Source organism: Mus caroli, unplaced genomic scaffold (assembly GCF_978045245.1).
Source record: "Mus caroli unplaced genomic scaffold, Mus_caroli_1 scaffold_13, whole genome shotgun sequence".
NCBI classification, from domain to species: Eukaryota; Metazoa; Chordata; class Mammalia; order Rodentia; family Muridae; genus Mus; species Mus caroli.
In genome coordinates, this window is record NW_028227268.1 from 56,991,523 (window position 1) to 57,006,950 (window position 15,428).

The 15,428-nt window shown below is 41.5% G+C and overlaps 1 protein-coding gene across 1 annotated transcript in view; it reads left to right on the forward strand.

The window, feature by feature from the left end:
• The window catches only part of Dnah9 (dynein axonemal heavy chain 9), a 352,309-nt gene that overhangs the window by 177,555 nt on the left and 159,326 nt on the right, over positions 1-15,428 (forward strand). Inside the window, exons 39-41 of the mRNA XM_021178488.2 lie at positions 6,341-6,506; positions 11,485-11,587; positions 12,067-12,306. Of these exons, the coding sequence (XP_021034147.1) occupies positions 6,341-6,506; positions 11,485-11,587; positions 12,067-12,306 (509 nt within the window). The remainder of the gene's footprint in view (positions 1-6,340; positions 6,507-11,484; positions 11,588-12,066; positions 12,307-15,428) is intronic.

The window sequence follows — 15,428 nt, forward strand, 5'->3', positions numbered from 1 at the left end:
CACCATTGCATACACTAGCAAGATTTTGCTGAAAGGACCCAGATATAGCTGTCTCTTGTGAGACAATGCCGGGGCCTAGCAAACACAGAAGTGGATGCTCACAGTCAGCTACTGGATGGATCACAGGGCCCCCAATGGAGGAGCTAGAGAAAGTACCCAAGGAGCTAAAGGGAACTGCAACCCCATAGGTGAATCATTATTATGAACTAACCAGTACCCCAGAGCTCTTGACTCTAGCTGCATTTGTATCAAAAGATGGCCTAGTCGGCCATCACTGGAAAGAGAGGCCCATTGGACTTGCCAACTTTATATGCCCCAGTACAGGGGAATGCCAGGGCCAAGGGGTGGGGGTGGGTGGGTGAGGGACTGGGGGGGAGTGTATTGGGGCCTTTTGGGATAGCATTGGAAATGTAATTGAGGAAAATACCTAATTAAAAAAAAAAGGAAAAAAAAGTCACAGCTCTGATGGTTACTTTCTTTCTCATAAGATGAGCACATAAGACTTAGGGTTTTAAATGTGTCTCTTGTCAGAGTTAATGGTAAAGTCGCCTGATTTTATCAAACTATATAACCCTTCAATTGTGATACCCTGTAAGGCATGCATCTTTATCTTCATAGTAGAATGCCTGGAGTGTGCTCATATCTTCCTCTTTGACCGTCTATAACGAGACCTCCCTTCATCCTTTAAGAAGCTGCTCTCCCTTCCATGCACAGCCATCCTGGCAATGCTACAGTTATCACTGAGGTCTCTGATCTCTAGCCTACCAAACTCTTCACAAACCAGGTGTATAGTTTTACCTCCTTTTGCTAAACAAGTGGTTTATCCTTAGGTTCTGTTGCAGGTCACTATGATGAAAGCTCATCTTAGCTTTATTTTAATATCTTCTCTATTGAAAACCATTGTATAGCCTGATATCTCCATTGTGAATAACTATGACCTATACCTTCAAGAATTTGTCACCTGAAACAAGTTTTCGTTCAGAAGAGGTGGGATTATACTGCTAATCTAAGAAGTTGTGGTTACTGGAATTAAACATAGATTTAGCTCTGAGCTTTCAAAAAGGTGGTTCATAAAGGCAAATGTGAGATAAGTATCATGGGTTATAATAACTATGTCATCTTAGATTACTGTGACAAATGTCTCTCTTTCCAAATCCCTTTGTGGACCCTTTTGGTCTTTGGTTTCATAGATTTGTTTCCATGTCTCCCCCATTTGCTCTCTTCTCATTCTTTTTGAAAACGTGAATAAGTTTTTAATTGTTTTTAGTTCTAAACCATATCAATAATCACTTTAATTGTCAGTGCTCTAAATACATCAGTTAAAAGAAGATTGTCAAAATGAATTAAAAAAAAAAACAAGACCCAATTATATGTTATTTAAATACAAACCCACTCAACTGGGCATGGTGGCACTTGTTAACCATAGCCAAAAAGAAACTAGAGTAGTCATTTTTGCGTCAGATGAGATGTGAATAAGTTTTTAAAATAATAATAATAATAAAATAATGCAAAGAGCCAGAGACTGACCACGACAGAAAAGGGGGAGGAAAGCACTTGGTGAAGGTGGATGGACTCAGAAGGAGCTGACTGGCCGGCCCTCATGCTCATGATAACCCCGTATTCTCTTGTCGTCTGACTGAGATTTGAATTATTAGTTTAACAAATACTTTAGTGCTTAATTGCACTAATTAAAGAGGATGGAAGTCCATTGTGTGAGAGTGTAAGGCGAGTGTCTGTAAGCTGCCCATTACAACTTAAGCTTACTGATTACCTTTAAAGGTCTACACCATATCTGCCTCAAGGGAGTGTCATGCTTACACTGCTATAGGGAGATGCCTCTCTTTACTCAACATCTTCCTAAAGGGAAAATGACACAAATTAATGCTAGGTCCTCTGCAATTCATCACCTAGGGAGCAAGAATCCAGCTTGGAATTGTAGGTGACTGAAAGTACAGTGAAACTGTGAATCCCACCTTCAGACAACAGAAAAGTCATCCCATAAATTATGAAGCATAACACAGCCACGTAGCCATTAAAATCATTCTTCAATCAAATCTTTATTATCAGATGGAGAAATTTGCCATGGAATCAGACATGATGGCTCACATTTTCAATCCCAGCCCTCCAGAGGTTGAGGCAGGAGGCTTTTTTAGTTTGAGGCAAACCTGCATTTTATACTGATATTCTGTTGCCAAAAAACCTGATAGTAAGAATTATATAATATATTAAATGAGAACTGATATATATACATATATATATATGTATATATATAAGCAATATGTTCAGAATGATTATGATTTGTAGAGATTAAAAAATCTAATAAAAACAAGTATCTCAAATAAAGCACAGGACACAAGAATGTTGAAGGAATTGCTAACTGCTAGGTGAAAAAATTTTGGTCAATTGTCACTTTCATCACTGTGAATTTTTATGCATTCTAATCTTTCCAGAATGAATATGTATGATTTTTATAGTCATGCAAACCAAGCTATTTCTTGAAAGAATACATCAAAAGACCTTACAGATACAACCAAAAAGTCTTAACATATGAAAAACTTAAATAATCTGAAAGGAAAATAGTTCAAACACAAGTACACAAATCATGCGATTGCAAGGAACGCCATGATTAATTATTGATGCTATCTATAAAAAAAAATAGGGAGCAGGCAATGAGCTGAGAATTTCTAAAGGCAGAAAGCAGATTAGAGGCCTGCGCAGTCTTGGTTGGCAGCTGTGGTTTCCTGAGAGTCTGCAACTGAGCAGACTTGAGGTAAAGCCCTTGCTTTGCCTCTTTGTAGTCATTTGACCTTGTCAAAACCTCTTGATTTATCTAAAGTTCGGTCTTCCCTTCTGAAATAATTTTTAGAGGTAAAGACAGTTCATGGGGTGGGGGAGGGTCTAAGAATAATCAGTAACACGGTGCATGTCAACTGCTCACCACAGAAAGCCTCTGGCATACCACATGGATGTGTGAATGTATCACTCTTGAATCTAGATCCTGGAGAACCAGAATGGTCAGGAACAATCCAGAGAGGCTGGGGATGAAGGCACAGGGGCTCACTCACCCAGTGTGATAGCTAATATTTATTATGAAATTGACAAAATATAGAATTACCAAAACCACACACATCTAGACATATCTATGAGGTATTTTCTAGAATTGTTAACTGAGGTAGGACAACCCACCCTCAACATGAAAGGCGCTTTTTATTCAGGCTTGGGTCTTGAACTGAATAAAAGGGTAAACTAAATTCACCTCTCTCTGCTTCCTGAAAATGCTTGCAATGGACCAACTACTTTCTGCCTCCTTTGCCATGATGGACTATACTCTCAAACTTTTCCATCAAGGTGTTTGTTAGAGTAATCAGAAAAGTCACTCCCATGTCCAGTGAGGAAAAATAAATGGGATCAATAGCTAAAGATCTAGATTCTGGTTTCAACAAGTAGCGTACCCTGCCTTGCTTAACTCCTGTGCCTTTAACTCCAATATGGAGATAAGAATTGCATTTGCAGTTTCTCAGGGCTTGTTATAATATATTCATCCATCCCTCAACTGAATAAACAATTCCTAAGCATTCTTCTGTGTGCTAAAGAATGTGTTAGAAAAAAGCAAAATAATCTCTGTCCTCGTGTTTGTTATCTCACCCGCTCTTTCCATACTAGAATCTAAGCTCCTGAGGATAGGAATTTCTAAATAGTTATGAGTGTTATAAAAAAAAAAAAGTATTCAACAGAGGTAGGGAAAAGATAAGGTCTTAGGGTTTTACTGCTGTGAACAGATACCATGACCAAGGCAAGTCTTATAAGGACAACATTTAATTGGGGCTGGCTTGCAGGTTCAGAGGTTCAGTCCATTATCATCACACTGGGAACATGGTGGCATCCAGGCAGGCATGGTGCAGGAGAAGCGAGCGTTCTACATCTTCTGAAGGCTGCTTACAGAATACTGGCTTCCAGGCAGCTAGGACTATGGTATTAAAACCCACTCCCACAGTGGCACACCTACTTCAGTAAGGCCACACCTACTCCAACAAGACCATACCTCCAAATAGTGCCACTCCCTGGGCCGAGCATATAGAAACCATCACAGATAAGGTCTCTTAATTAGAGTACCGTGAAAGTCTTACTGGGCAAGGGGCATATCTGGGTAAATAAATGAGGAAGCAAAGCAGGCTGGCATCTGGAAGACACAGACATGAGGGATAGGAAACAGCCAGAGGACAGGCTCTGGAGCGACAAACAGTGATTATATCAGAAACAGGTGACTGGAGCAGAGAGTGAAGAGGTTGTTCAGCCTGAAGAGAGATGCCATGTAAATCTTAAGCAGCGAACTGGCATGATCTGGGTCACTCTTCACGGGGCTTCCCCAGTTGTTCTGAAAGCATAGAGAGAAGATTAGAGGAAGAAATCGGGGTGACCGACTGGGGTAGTGTAATTGCTTTGTGACAGCCAGAGCACAAAGATGGCAGCCACAGTAATACTGAAATGGTCTTCACATAGAAGACAGCACTGCTCCCTGAAGCCAAAGACTTAACTGTGCCATACTAGGCATGTCTCAAGAAGTTCAACAATGCATAAATGCGGTGGGGGTGGCTCAGACCTGTGTGTGACAGGTCAGAACTCAACCAGAAATGCTCAGAGAGGCTTGCTCTCCTCATCACTCTTGTCTTGCAACATCAGGATCTGACAGCTTCCCTCGAACTTAAGCCACACCCACTCCTCAGGCCCACCTGGATATAGAACCACTCTGTCCCTCCCTCTTAGATGTGAGCAGAAGCAGAGTGCAGTTTGAAAGGCTCACTCCCCCCTGTCTTCCTCAGGAGAACTTCACATATACCATTTGAGACAACCAGCACTCTCCAAGGCCATTTCTTGCTAGCTGGGACGCTTTTCTCTTCCACTGCCTTGGAGATGGCTAAAGAGCTTAATCAACCCAAATTATAGGGTCTGCTTAATTCTAGGGCCTGATTTGAATACCATTGCCTGGGGAGGTTGGAGAAATAAGTACTCCTAAGGAAAAGCTTCCTATTAAGCAGGACTGTTCTCAAAGCATGTCCTTGGCAGCCCATTAATTATATTTCATTTTGACAGATCTCATATATAGTTGTTATATCTTTCAGGGGGGGGAGAAGGTGTTGGGTGATTAATTGGTTGATAGTGTATGTTAATTGCATGCTAATTAAATTTAAATGTAATTCCTATTTGAAACACTTAATTTAACTTCGGCCCAGGAAATTAGAATATTCAAGCGTCTTGAAGGAACTTGTCTTTCTATCTGTCACCTTCCTTGTCTGTTGACACTTTCTCCTTGTTTACAAACTTGTTCTTCAGGAGAAGAAATCAGATGGTTCTTAGAGCTCCCAGCTGTAATAAGGAAGGGTTGGTTCTTGTGATCCATAAATATTTAATTGCTTTACTAGAAAAAAAGTAAATCCTAGCTCTCTACCCTATTACTTAAGTTTGTTCTCAACAAGTCCCATCAGGCTGGAAGCTGTGTGCCTGATTCCTTCCCTCTGGCTTGATAATAGAAGAGATGAATCCAGGAGAGTGCCTGTACTTAGTTCTCTGAAAGTCACTGCTCTTCACCAATAGGGGGCCATAGGACTGAAGGCAGGCAAGGGCACTGATGGATGCTCTCAGACATTCTCTGAGGCTGTTTTCCACTCCCCCTCACTGTGAACCCCAGGAGATGGAAATTCTGCAAAGATTTTTGGCAAAATATCCAGTGATTCCTCCTGCAGCTTTCAGGGTCAAAAGGGGCCCCCAGCTGAGCTCTGGACAGGAGCCATGGCCATTAGTCCCCTTTGTGTCTTGGGCACAGTGGAAAGGTCTATGGGGGTCCAGGTTTGTATAGATTTTTTGGGGTTAAATCACCTGGCCTGGTGATTGTGAATGCATCTTCAGTTTCTAACCTATAAACAATGAAAACTGGGTAAACCACAGTATGGCAGGAACATGGACTTTGGGACTTAACTTCTCTGTTCTGCATCCTGGCTTTCCCTTATTAATGCTGTTCAGCATTTCTGTGCCTTTGTACTCCTAGTTCCGAAGTGAAATATGATTTGTTTCATTATCCTATGTTATCAGAATTAGATGAGGTAATAAACCCTAACAACACACTCTATAAAATGCTTAGTGCCTGGCAGGTGGTGCCGCCATTGCTGCCTGGTCACTCCAGATTCCTCTCCTGGTCCTACAGAATGGCCGACCTACCAGTACAATCGCTACTGTTTGTGTATACATGAGATGGCACCTCATCTTGTCCTGAATACTTGTACTGCCCCAGTATTCACCTCTGAAGTTCTGCCTTTCTTCCCTAACTAACTGGATCTCTCCTCAGCTGTCTTGGAGAAACCTCTAGAAAAGAAAGCTGGCAGGAATTATGGCCCTCCAGGCAACAGGAAACTCATCTATTTCATCGATGACATGAACATGCCCGAGGTGGATGCCTATGGCACAGTACAGCCCCACACTGTCATCAGGCAGCACCTAGACTATGGCCACTGGTAAGTGTCCCTGGCAGAAGGGTTTCAAGATGCTCAACTCAGTAGGTGCTGCAATGATAAACTTCTGTTAACTCTGATACCACAAAGGGAACCCAGAGTAAACATCATTCCTCAGGGGCTTCTGTGCTTCTTGGAGTTCTCTCTCAGACAGGGCCTTCCGGTCAGAGGGGTACTGAGATTTCACCCAAAAAGGAAGCTACAGTTTCCTGCAGGACTCATTTTCATGTGCTATGGAGACTGGGAGGGATGGGTGTGTTAGAATAGTGGACAGAAGCTAGAAAGAGAATTTTGGATTTTATTGGCTATATGCTATACACATATATGGAAACATACCAAATATAAAGTTTTGACACACAGTTTTAAAATGAAAACATCTCAAATTTTTCTGACATTTTCTGAGACTTCCTCTAACCACGGAGCTAAACTTCCCACTCAACTCCACTGGGGCCTCCTATAGGTATGTTCTGATAATAACAGGCACACTCCCAGCTGACTTACATGGGTTTGATGTCCTCAGAGCAATGCAGTCTTAGTTTCTCTTGAAACAACCTAGTTTTTAATGGCAGACAGTGAACACAGTCTACGGGAAATGTTGGTGATCTAAAACATTCCTGGCTCCCCTTCTCCCTTCTGTAAAGATGGGGTGGGGTTCAAGAGAGAAATGAGAGAGGGGTCATAGTAAAGATGCCAGCTCGAGTTGATTCTCAGTCCTCCCTAAAATCTCTGTCAAATGCCATAACATCTTGCCCTCAGTCTCCACACTAGGATATAAGCTATTAATCAATATAGAAAAGATAGTGACAGAAAGGACTTTAAGTGGAAAGTAGAAACTTAACAGAAACCCTACCCTGTTGCTCTTTCTCTTTGTACTTTCTCTGAAATATCTATTTCAGACCCTCATCTCTCTCCTCAAATTCCCAACGTACCAAAGCTGATGACTTGGCTTTCTCTGAGGAAACTAATGCCAAGTCAACCCTTGCTCTGTACAACTTGCTCACTGACTTGCAAACCCTGTGCCCCAGCCTCCCATGACATCTCACCTAAAGCATCACCCCTATGTAATGGTTCCAACAACTCCTGCTCCTGTAAACTCTGCACTAGCCAGTCCCCATCTCTTTGTTGTCTCCCTCACGTCACTGAAACCTTTGTTTTGTTTGTTAAAAGTCATTTTTCTTTTTTTTTTTAATTTTTAATATTTTTATTACATATTTTCCTCAATTACATTTCCAATGCTATCCCAAAAGTCCCCCATGGCGCCCCCCACTTCCCTACCCACCCATTCCCATTCTTTTGGCCCTGGCATTCCCCTATATTGGGGCATATAAAGTTTGCAAGTCCAATGGGCCTCTATTTCCATTGATGGCCGACTAGGCCATCTTTCGATACATATGCAGCTAGAGACAAGAACTCCGGGGTTCTGGTTAGTACATCATGTTGTTCCAACAATAGGGTTGCAGATCCCTTTAGCTCCTTGGGTACTTTCTCTAGCTTCTCCATTGGGAGCCCTGTGATACATCCAATAGCTGACTGTGAACATCCACTCCTGTGTTTGCTAGGCCCCGGCATCGTCTCACAAGAGACAGCTATATTTGGGTCCTTTCAGCAAAATCTTGCTAGTGTATGCAATGGTGTCAGCGTTTAGAAGCTGCTTATGGGATGGATCCCTGGATACGGCAGTCTCTAAATGGTCCATCCTTTCATCACAGCTACGAACTTTGTCTCTGTAACTCCTTCCCTGGGTGTTTTGTTCCCAATTCTAAGAAGGGGCACAGTGTCCACACTTTGGTCTTCATTCTTCTTGAGTTTCATGCGTTTAGCAAATTGTATCTTATATCTTGGGTATCCTAAGTTTTGGGCTAATATCCACTTATCAGTGAATACATATTGTGTGAGTTCTTTTGTGATTGTGTTACTTCACTCAAGATGATGCCCTCCAGGTCCATCCATTTGGCTAGGAATTTCATAAATTCATTCTTTTTAATAGCTGAGTAGTACTCCATTGTGTAAATGTACCATAATTTCTGTATCCATTCCTCTGTTGAGGGACATCTGGGTTCTTTCCAGCTTCTGGCTATTATAAATAGGGCTGCTATGAACATAGTGGAGCATGTGTCCTTTTTACCGGTTGGGACATCTTCTGGATATATGCCCAGGAGAGGTATTGCTGGATCCTCCGGTAGTACTATGTCCAATTTTCTGAGGAACCGCCAGACTGATTTCCAGAGTGGTTGTACAAGCTTGCAATCCCACCAACAATGGAGGAGTGTTCCTCTTTCTCCACATCCTCGCCAGCATCTGCTGTCACCTGAATTTTTGATCTTAGCCATTCTGACTGGTGTGAGGTGGAATCTCAGGGTTGTTTTGATTTGCATTTCCCTGATGATTAAGGATGTTGAACATTTTTTCAGGTGCTTCTCTGCCATTCGGTATTCCTCAGGTGAGAATTCTTTGTTCAGTTCTGAGCCCCATTTTTTAATGGGGTTATTTGACTTTCTGGAGTCCACCTTCTTGAGTTCTTTATATATATTGGATATTAGTCCCTTATCTGATTTAGGATAGGTGAAGATCCTTTCCCAATCTGTTGGTGGTTTTTTTGTCTTATTGATGGTGTCTTTAGCCTTGCAGAAGCTTTGTAGTTTCATGAGGTCCCACTTGTCAATTCTCGATCTTACAGCACAAGCCATTACTGTTCTATTCAGGAATTTTTCCCCTGTGCCCATATCTTCAAGGCTTTTCCCCACTTTCTCCTCTATAAGTTTCAGTGTCTCTGGTTTTATGTGAAGTTCCTTGATCCACTTAGACTTGACCTTAGTACAAGGAGATAGGAATGGATCGATTCGCATTCTTCTACATGTTAACAACCAGTTGTGCCAGCACCATTTGTTGAAAATGCTGTCTTTCTTCCACTGGATGTTTTTAGCTCCCTTGTCGAAGATCAAGTGACCGTAGGTGTGTGGGTTCATTTCTGGGTCTTCAATTCTATTCCATTGGTCTATTTGTCTGTCACTATACCAGTACCATGCAGTTTTTATCACAATTGCTCTGTAGTAGAGCTTTAGGTCCGGCATGGTGATTCCACCAGAGGTTCTTTTATCCTTGAGAAGAGTTTTTGCTATCCTAGGTTTTTTGTTATTCCAGATGAATTTGCAGATTGCACTTTCTAATTCGTTGAAGAATTGAGTTGGAATTTTGATGGGGATTGCATTGAATCTGTAGATTGCTTTTGGCAAGATAGCCATTTTTACAATGTTGATCCTGCCAATCCATGAGCATGGGAGATCTTTCCATCTTCTGAGATCTTCTAGAATTTCTTTCTTCAGAGACTTGAAGTTTTTATTATACAGATCTTTCACTTCCTTAGTTAGAGTCACGCCAAGATATTTTATATTATTTGTGACTATTGAGAAGGGTGTTGTTTCCCTAATTTCTTTCTCAGCCTGTTTATTCTTTGTGTAGAGAAAGGCCATTGACTTGTTTGAGTTAATTTTATATCCAGCTACTTCACCGAAGTTGTTTATCAGGTTTAGGAGTTCTCTGGTGGAATTTTTAGGGTCACTTATATATACTATCATATCATCTGCAAAAAGTGATATTTTGACTTCATCTTTTCCAATTTGTATCCCTTTGATCTCCTTTTGTTGTCGAATTTCTCTGGCTAGGACTTCAAGTACAATGTTGAATAGGTATGGAGAAAGTGGACAGCCTTGTCTAGTCCCTGATTTTAGAGGGATTGCTTCAAGCTTCTCACCATTTACTTTGATGTTGGCTACTGGTTTGCTGTAGATTGCTTTTATCATGTTTAGGTATGGGCCTTGAATTCCTGATCTTTCCAAGACTTTTATCATGAATGGGTGTTGGATCTTGTCAAATGCTTTTTCCGCATCTAAGGAGATGACCATGTGGTTTTTGTCTTTGAGTTTGTTTATATACTGGATTACGTTGATGGATTTCCGTATATTGAACCATCCCTGCATCCCTGGGATGAAACCTACTTGGTCAGGATGGATGATTCTATGGCTAGTCTCTCTTCTGTGTGTAACTAAATTTCCCTCTCTGTTCTTGCTTTTTGCCTAGTCTCCAACTCGTTCCTCAATGCATTCTTCTTTGATTACTCCCCCTGCCCCTCAAATTTCTGAACTATTCCTAGAAACCTATTAACTATTTCTGTGGGATCCAAGAGACCCTATTGGAGAGAGGTCTTTCTTTTCTCTGCAGTTCTAATGTAGGAGTGCTGGCTACCATTGCTTTCTGGGCAGCCATATCCCCCTGAGTTTCTTCTTTTCTGTGAGTCCTCTTCTCTGTGCTCTCCTCCTGGACTGTTTCTGTAGATATTGGAATTCTTGTGATTTTGTCTTGGGCTATTATTTCTTCTTAATCTTTCAGTAAATCTCGATTTCAACTTTTTTCTGTAATCACCTATGGTGGTTTGAATGTGAATGAACCGCAGAGGCTCATATGTTTAGATGTGTAGTCTCCAGTTGGTTGAACTGTTTAAGGAAGGATTAGGAGGTGTGGCCTCATTGGAGAAAATGTGTCACTGAGATTGGGCTTTACAGTTTCAAAATACACATGCTATTCTCCAGCACACTCACTGCTTCAGGTGGTGGATTAAGATGTGAATGCTCAGCCATCCCTTCTCTCTGCCATCACAGACTCTAACCATCTGAGCCCATAAGCCAAGTAAAAGACTCTCTTTTATAAATGTTCTTGATCGTGGGTGTATTATCACAGGGACAGAAACGTAGGTAAGACACAACCAAGCATGTGAATGATGGAAATTGTCCTGCCTCACCGTGAGGAAGTGCTGCTTGCCTTTGCCCTCACATGCAACTCTCACTGTAAGTTTATTTTGTTTTGTGTAGAGACAATGCCACTCTGTAGCCCAGGCTGCACTCATACTCACAGCTTCCTGTCTTCTGAGTACCTGGGTTATGAATGCACACCACCACAGGTGACTCACTGGAGGCCTCTATTTCAGGTATGATCGGAACAAGCTGTCTCTGAAGGAGATCATGAATGTACAGTACATCTCCTGTATGAACCCCACTGCAGGCAGCTTTACCATCAACCCAAGGCTTCAGGTACAGAAGGAGGCAGGAATGGGTGTTAGCTCTGAGTTCTAATGCTATCTCTCTGGGCTGATGGCCTTTGATTACTAGTGGTAACTGGCCTTCCCTCTACTAGCCTACTAAAGTAGCAAACCAACTTGTATCTCTCAGATAAGAAAGAAACCTCAGCATCATAAGGATCTATAGTGAGAGGGGCTCACAGAGTTTGCACAACTCAACTCCCTCATTCTTAATAGAAGAGACTTCTGGTTGATGGAATTACCTTCCCAAGGGCATACAGACACATAGTGTCAACTCAGATTTGGACTCAAATTCTTTCCCCATCTTTGATCAAAGCTTCAATGTCATTATCCTCCCAGTCACTTCATGTTCAATCTAAACTTTGATGGTGAATCTTTGATCACTGTCCCTAGCCTAGAGCAGTGATCTTCACTGGGTGAAAAGAGACATCCAGCTCACTCCTCTCCCTCATGCCTTGTTTTCTCCTGCAGCGCCACTTCAGCGTGTTTGCCCTCTGCTTCCCAGGAGCTGATGCCCTCTCTTCCATCTATAGCACCATCTTGACCCATCATCTGAAGCTTGGAAACTTTCCCACCACCCTGCAGAAATCCATCCCTCCTCTGATCAACCTGGCTGTCACCTTACATCAGAAAATTGCCACCACGTTTCTGCCCACAGCAATCAAATTTCACTACATCTTCAATCTCAGAGATTTTGCCAATATTTTCCAAGTAAGTTCATGAGATACTATGAAATATTAAAGATGATTCATAGGTTCCTATTCTTAACCAAATAAAGAGGTGAGTGACAAACCTCTTTCAACAAAGACAAGAAGTGTATGGAGTTGGGATCATAAGTAGGTACAGAGTGTCATGTTATCTGTGGGAATACTTCAACAAAACAAAGTTTTATTTTGAAACTATACTATATCTCAGTAAAAAGCACACATTCCTCAGTTGGTTTCTTTGTTCCAAGGCTTAACACTGGCGAGACAATGCTATATTATTTAGTGTACTCCTAATATGGAGTAGAAAGTGAATGGAGAAGAAAGTGAAAGAAGATCAACAAGAAAGAAAGAGAAAAGATAATGAAAGGGAGTCCTAAGAGAAGGAGGAAAGGGGAAAGAAGAGAAAATAAAAATAAGAGGGGGGAGAAGAAGAGTAACTATTTTAAATCCCCTCCATCACTTGTGGTACTCTTCGTATTCATGATGAAAAAGAATGTCTCCCAAGCCACACAAGTTAGAAAACGTATTATAATATTCCTAAATGTCCTTTTTCATCTTCTGATACAGCCTCAGCCCTACAAGTCCAGGTTCATTTCCAGATCAAATCTGTTTCAGATAGTCTAGACTGGTCTCCCACTTGAGAACTACCTGCCACAGCTAGTTGGAGGCCAGACTAGACTACACAATTAGATCTTACCTCAAAAATATCGAAAGCAAAAACCCCACTACCCTGTAAATTGCTGAGGTTCCCAGACCATGGCAAAGTATGTGCTTACTCACAATTAGCTCTTATATTTTGAACACTAGAGACATTGCTTATATCACAAACCCATGCTTAGACTCACTGTAATGTGATGGAGCCTAGATATTACTATCTACATTTCCTAAATGAAAATCAGTTTATATTGCTCTTCAGTGGCAGCATTGAGGAGAACTGGTAAACCACCCCTTATCAGAAGTAGCCTTGCTTAGGGTCTTGATGGGACATTTGCCTTGTCATTTAGATATTTTGAAACCCATGCCTCACCCCAATACTTTGGAATAGATGGTTTCTCTAGTTGGTTTTATCAAGTCTGACACAAACCTAAATGTATATGGGAAAAGAGAATATTTAATTGAGAAAATGCCTCCATAAAATTGGCCTGTGGACAAATCTGAGAGGCATTTTCTTGATTAATAATCGATGTGGGAAGTCCAGCCCACCATAGGTAGTGCAATCCCTTAGTTGTATAAGAAAGTAAGATAAACAAGCCATGGGGAGCAAGCCTGCAAGAAACATTCCTCTATGACCTCCTTATTGGTTCCTGCTCCTAAGCTCCTGCCTTGAGTTCCTCCCTAATTCCCTCAAGCATTCAGCAAGGAAAAATAAACTCATGTCTGCCTGAGTTGCTTTTGATCATGGTATTTTACCATAGCAGTAGAAACTCTACCCCAAGGCAGATATTATTCCCTCCATTCAGTAGAGGCTTGATGAAGTTACTAGTTAGGAAATAAGGAAATGAATACAGGCACAGAGAGACAAAAGCAGAAGGTGATACTAACAGAATAACAAAACAGTTAGAAGTGGGTGGGAAGAACAGTGGCAGGCAGTGAGGAGGCAAAAGATGAGACTACAAGATAATTTGAGACCTGAAGAGTGGCCCTTGTAAAAGGTTTCACTTTAGTGTATAATATTTACCAAGCACAGAACTTAGCCTTTACACTCAACTCATTTAATCCTCTCCACACCCATAAAAGGTAAAATACTGACCACAGTCAACTGCCTTTAATCTTGCATTCCACAGAGCTAGATTCAACTGACTATAGGTTGAAAATACTCTGAAAACTTGGATCTTTACACAACATATTATTTTCTTCCTGATCAGTGTTCCACTAATAGTATACTATATAACAACTATTGACTTTATCAACTTCATTAGCTGTTATAGATTATTTAGACATGGTTGAAGGTATACAGAAGGATCTGTGTAGGCTATGTGCTTAGACTACTGTATTTTACATAAATATCTGAGCTTTCACAGTTTATGAAGCTCAAGAGCATCCTAGAGCCAGTGCCCCATGGGTCCACAGGGATGTCTCTATTTCCATTAAAAAATTATACAATTGTCAGTTTCTATAAGTAACTTAGAGTCACAAAATGCCTTAAAGAAAGTGGATACTCTATTTCAACCTTAATTGTGTAATGGATGTAAAGAAGAATTAGAAAGGGGAGAGATGCCAGAATGGAGGCTGAATCTCTTGTTCTCCTGGGCTGCCTTTGCATAACTCAAGGAGCCTGAGTGACAACACCTTGGGTTCTGTATCTCAGCCTGGCCTCTTGGCAGCCTATCAGCTGTCAGCCAGCTGCCATAGCATTGAGAAGTACATTCCTCATTGGGGTGCTGCCTCCTTTGACTCCAGCTGCCCATGTTCCCCCAGAGGACAGCTTCAAGTTCAGACTTTGACCACTGCCTCCTGTTTTCTTCTTGGCAGATTGTCTGAAGGCCTGATGCAAGACATTAGAGGGTTAATTGAGCAGCCAATTGGAGAAATAGCCTTCCTGTAGAACCTGGCTCATTTCAAGCCTTTATATCTTTTCCCTCTATCCATTGAAATCACAGTAGGATTTGGTGGGCTGTGGTCACACAAATCATGAACCCATTCTCCCTGCTCAGGGCAGCGTAGAACAAGTTAAGACAGTGCACAATTTGCCCTTGACGTGTTCACAGCTGCTGAGAACTTTATTGCTAATCAGTGTGACAGTGACTGTAGCAGGAACTATAAAGGTCAAGAAATAATGCCCCTCACTGTCAAGTGCCAAACCTCAGAAGCCAGGACCCCCAAATGGCACTTTATCTCACACCCCACATCTTTATTTATCTGAGGTGGATACCTCTGAGAGTTAATGAGGAGAAAGAGGGCAAGGTACACATCTGGTTAGGGCCACAGGAATTTACTCTTCTTTATTTTTTTCTTTAAATTCTTTTTTATACTCTATGGAAGTACAACATTCAGGCAAAAGGGCACACAGGTCCCAAATATCTGGCTTGGTTAATTATCACAAGTGACCACACCTTATAATCATACCTTGCTCAAGAACTGGAACACACCACCGCCCCATGCAAAGGTTTTCATTGACTCTTTCCT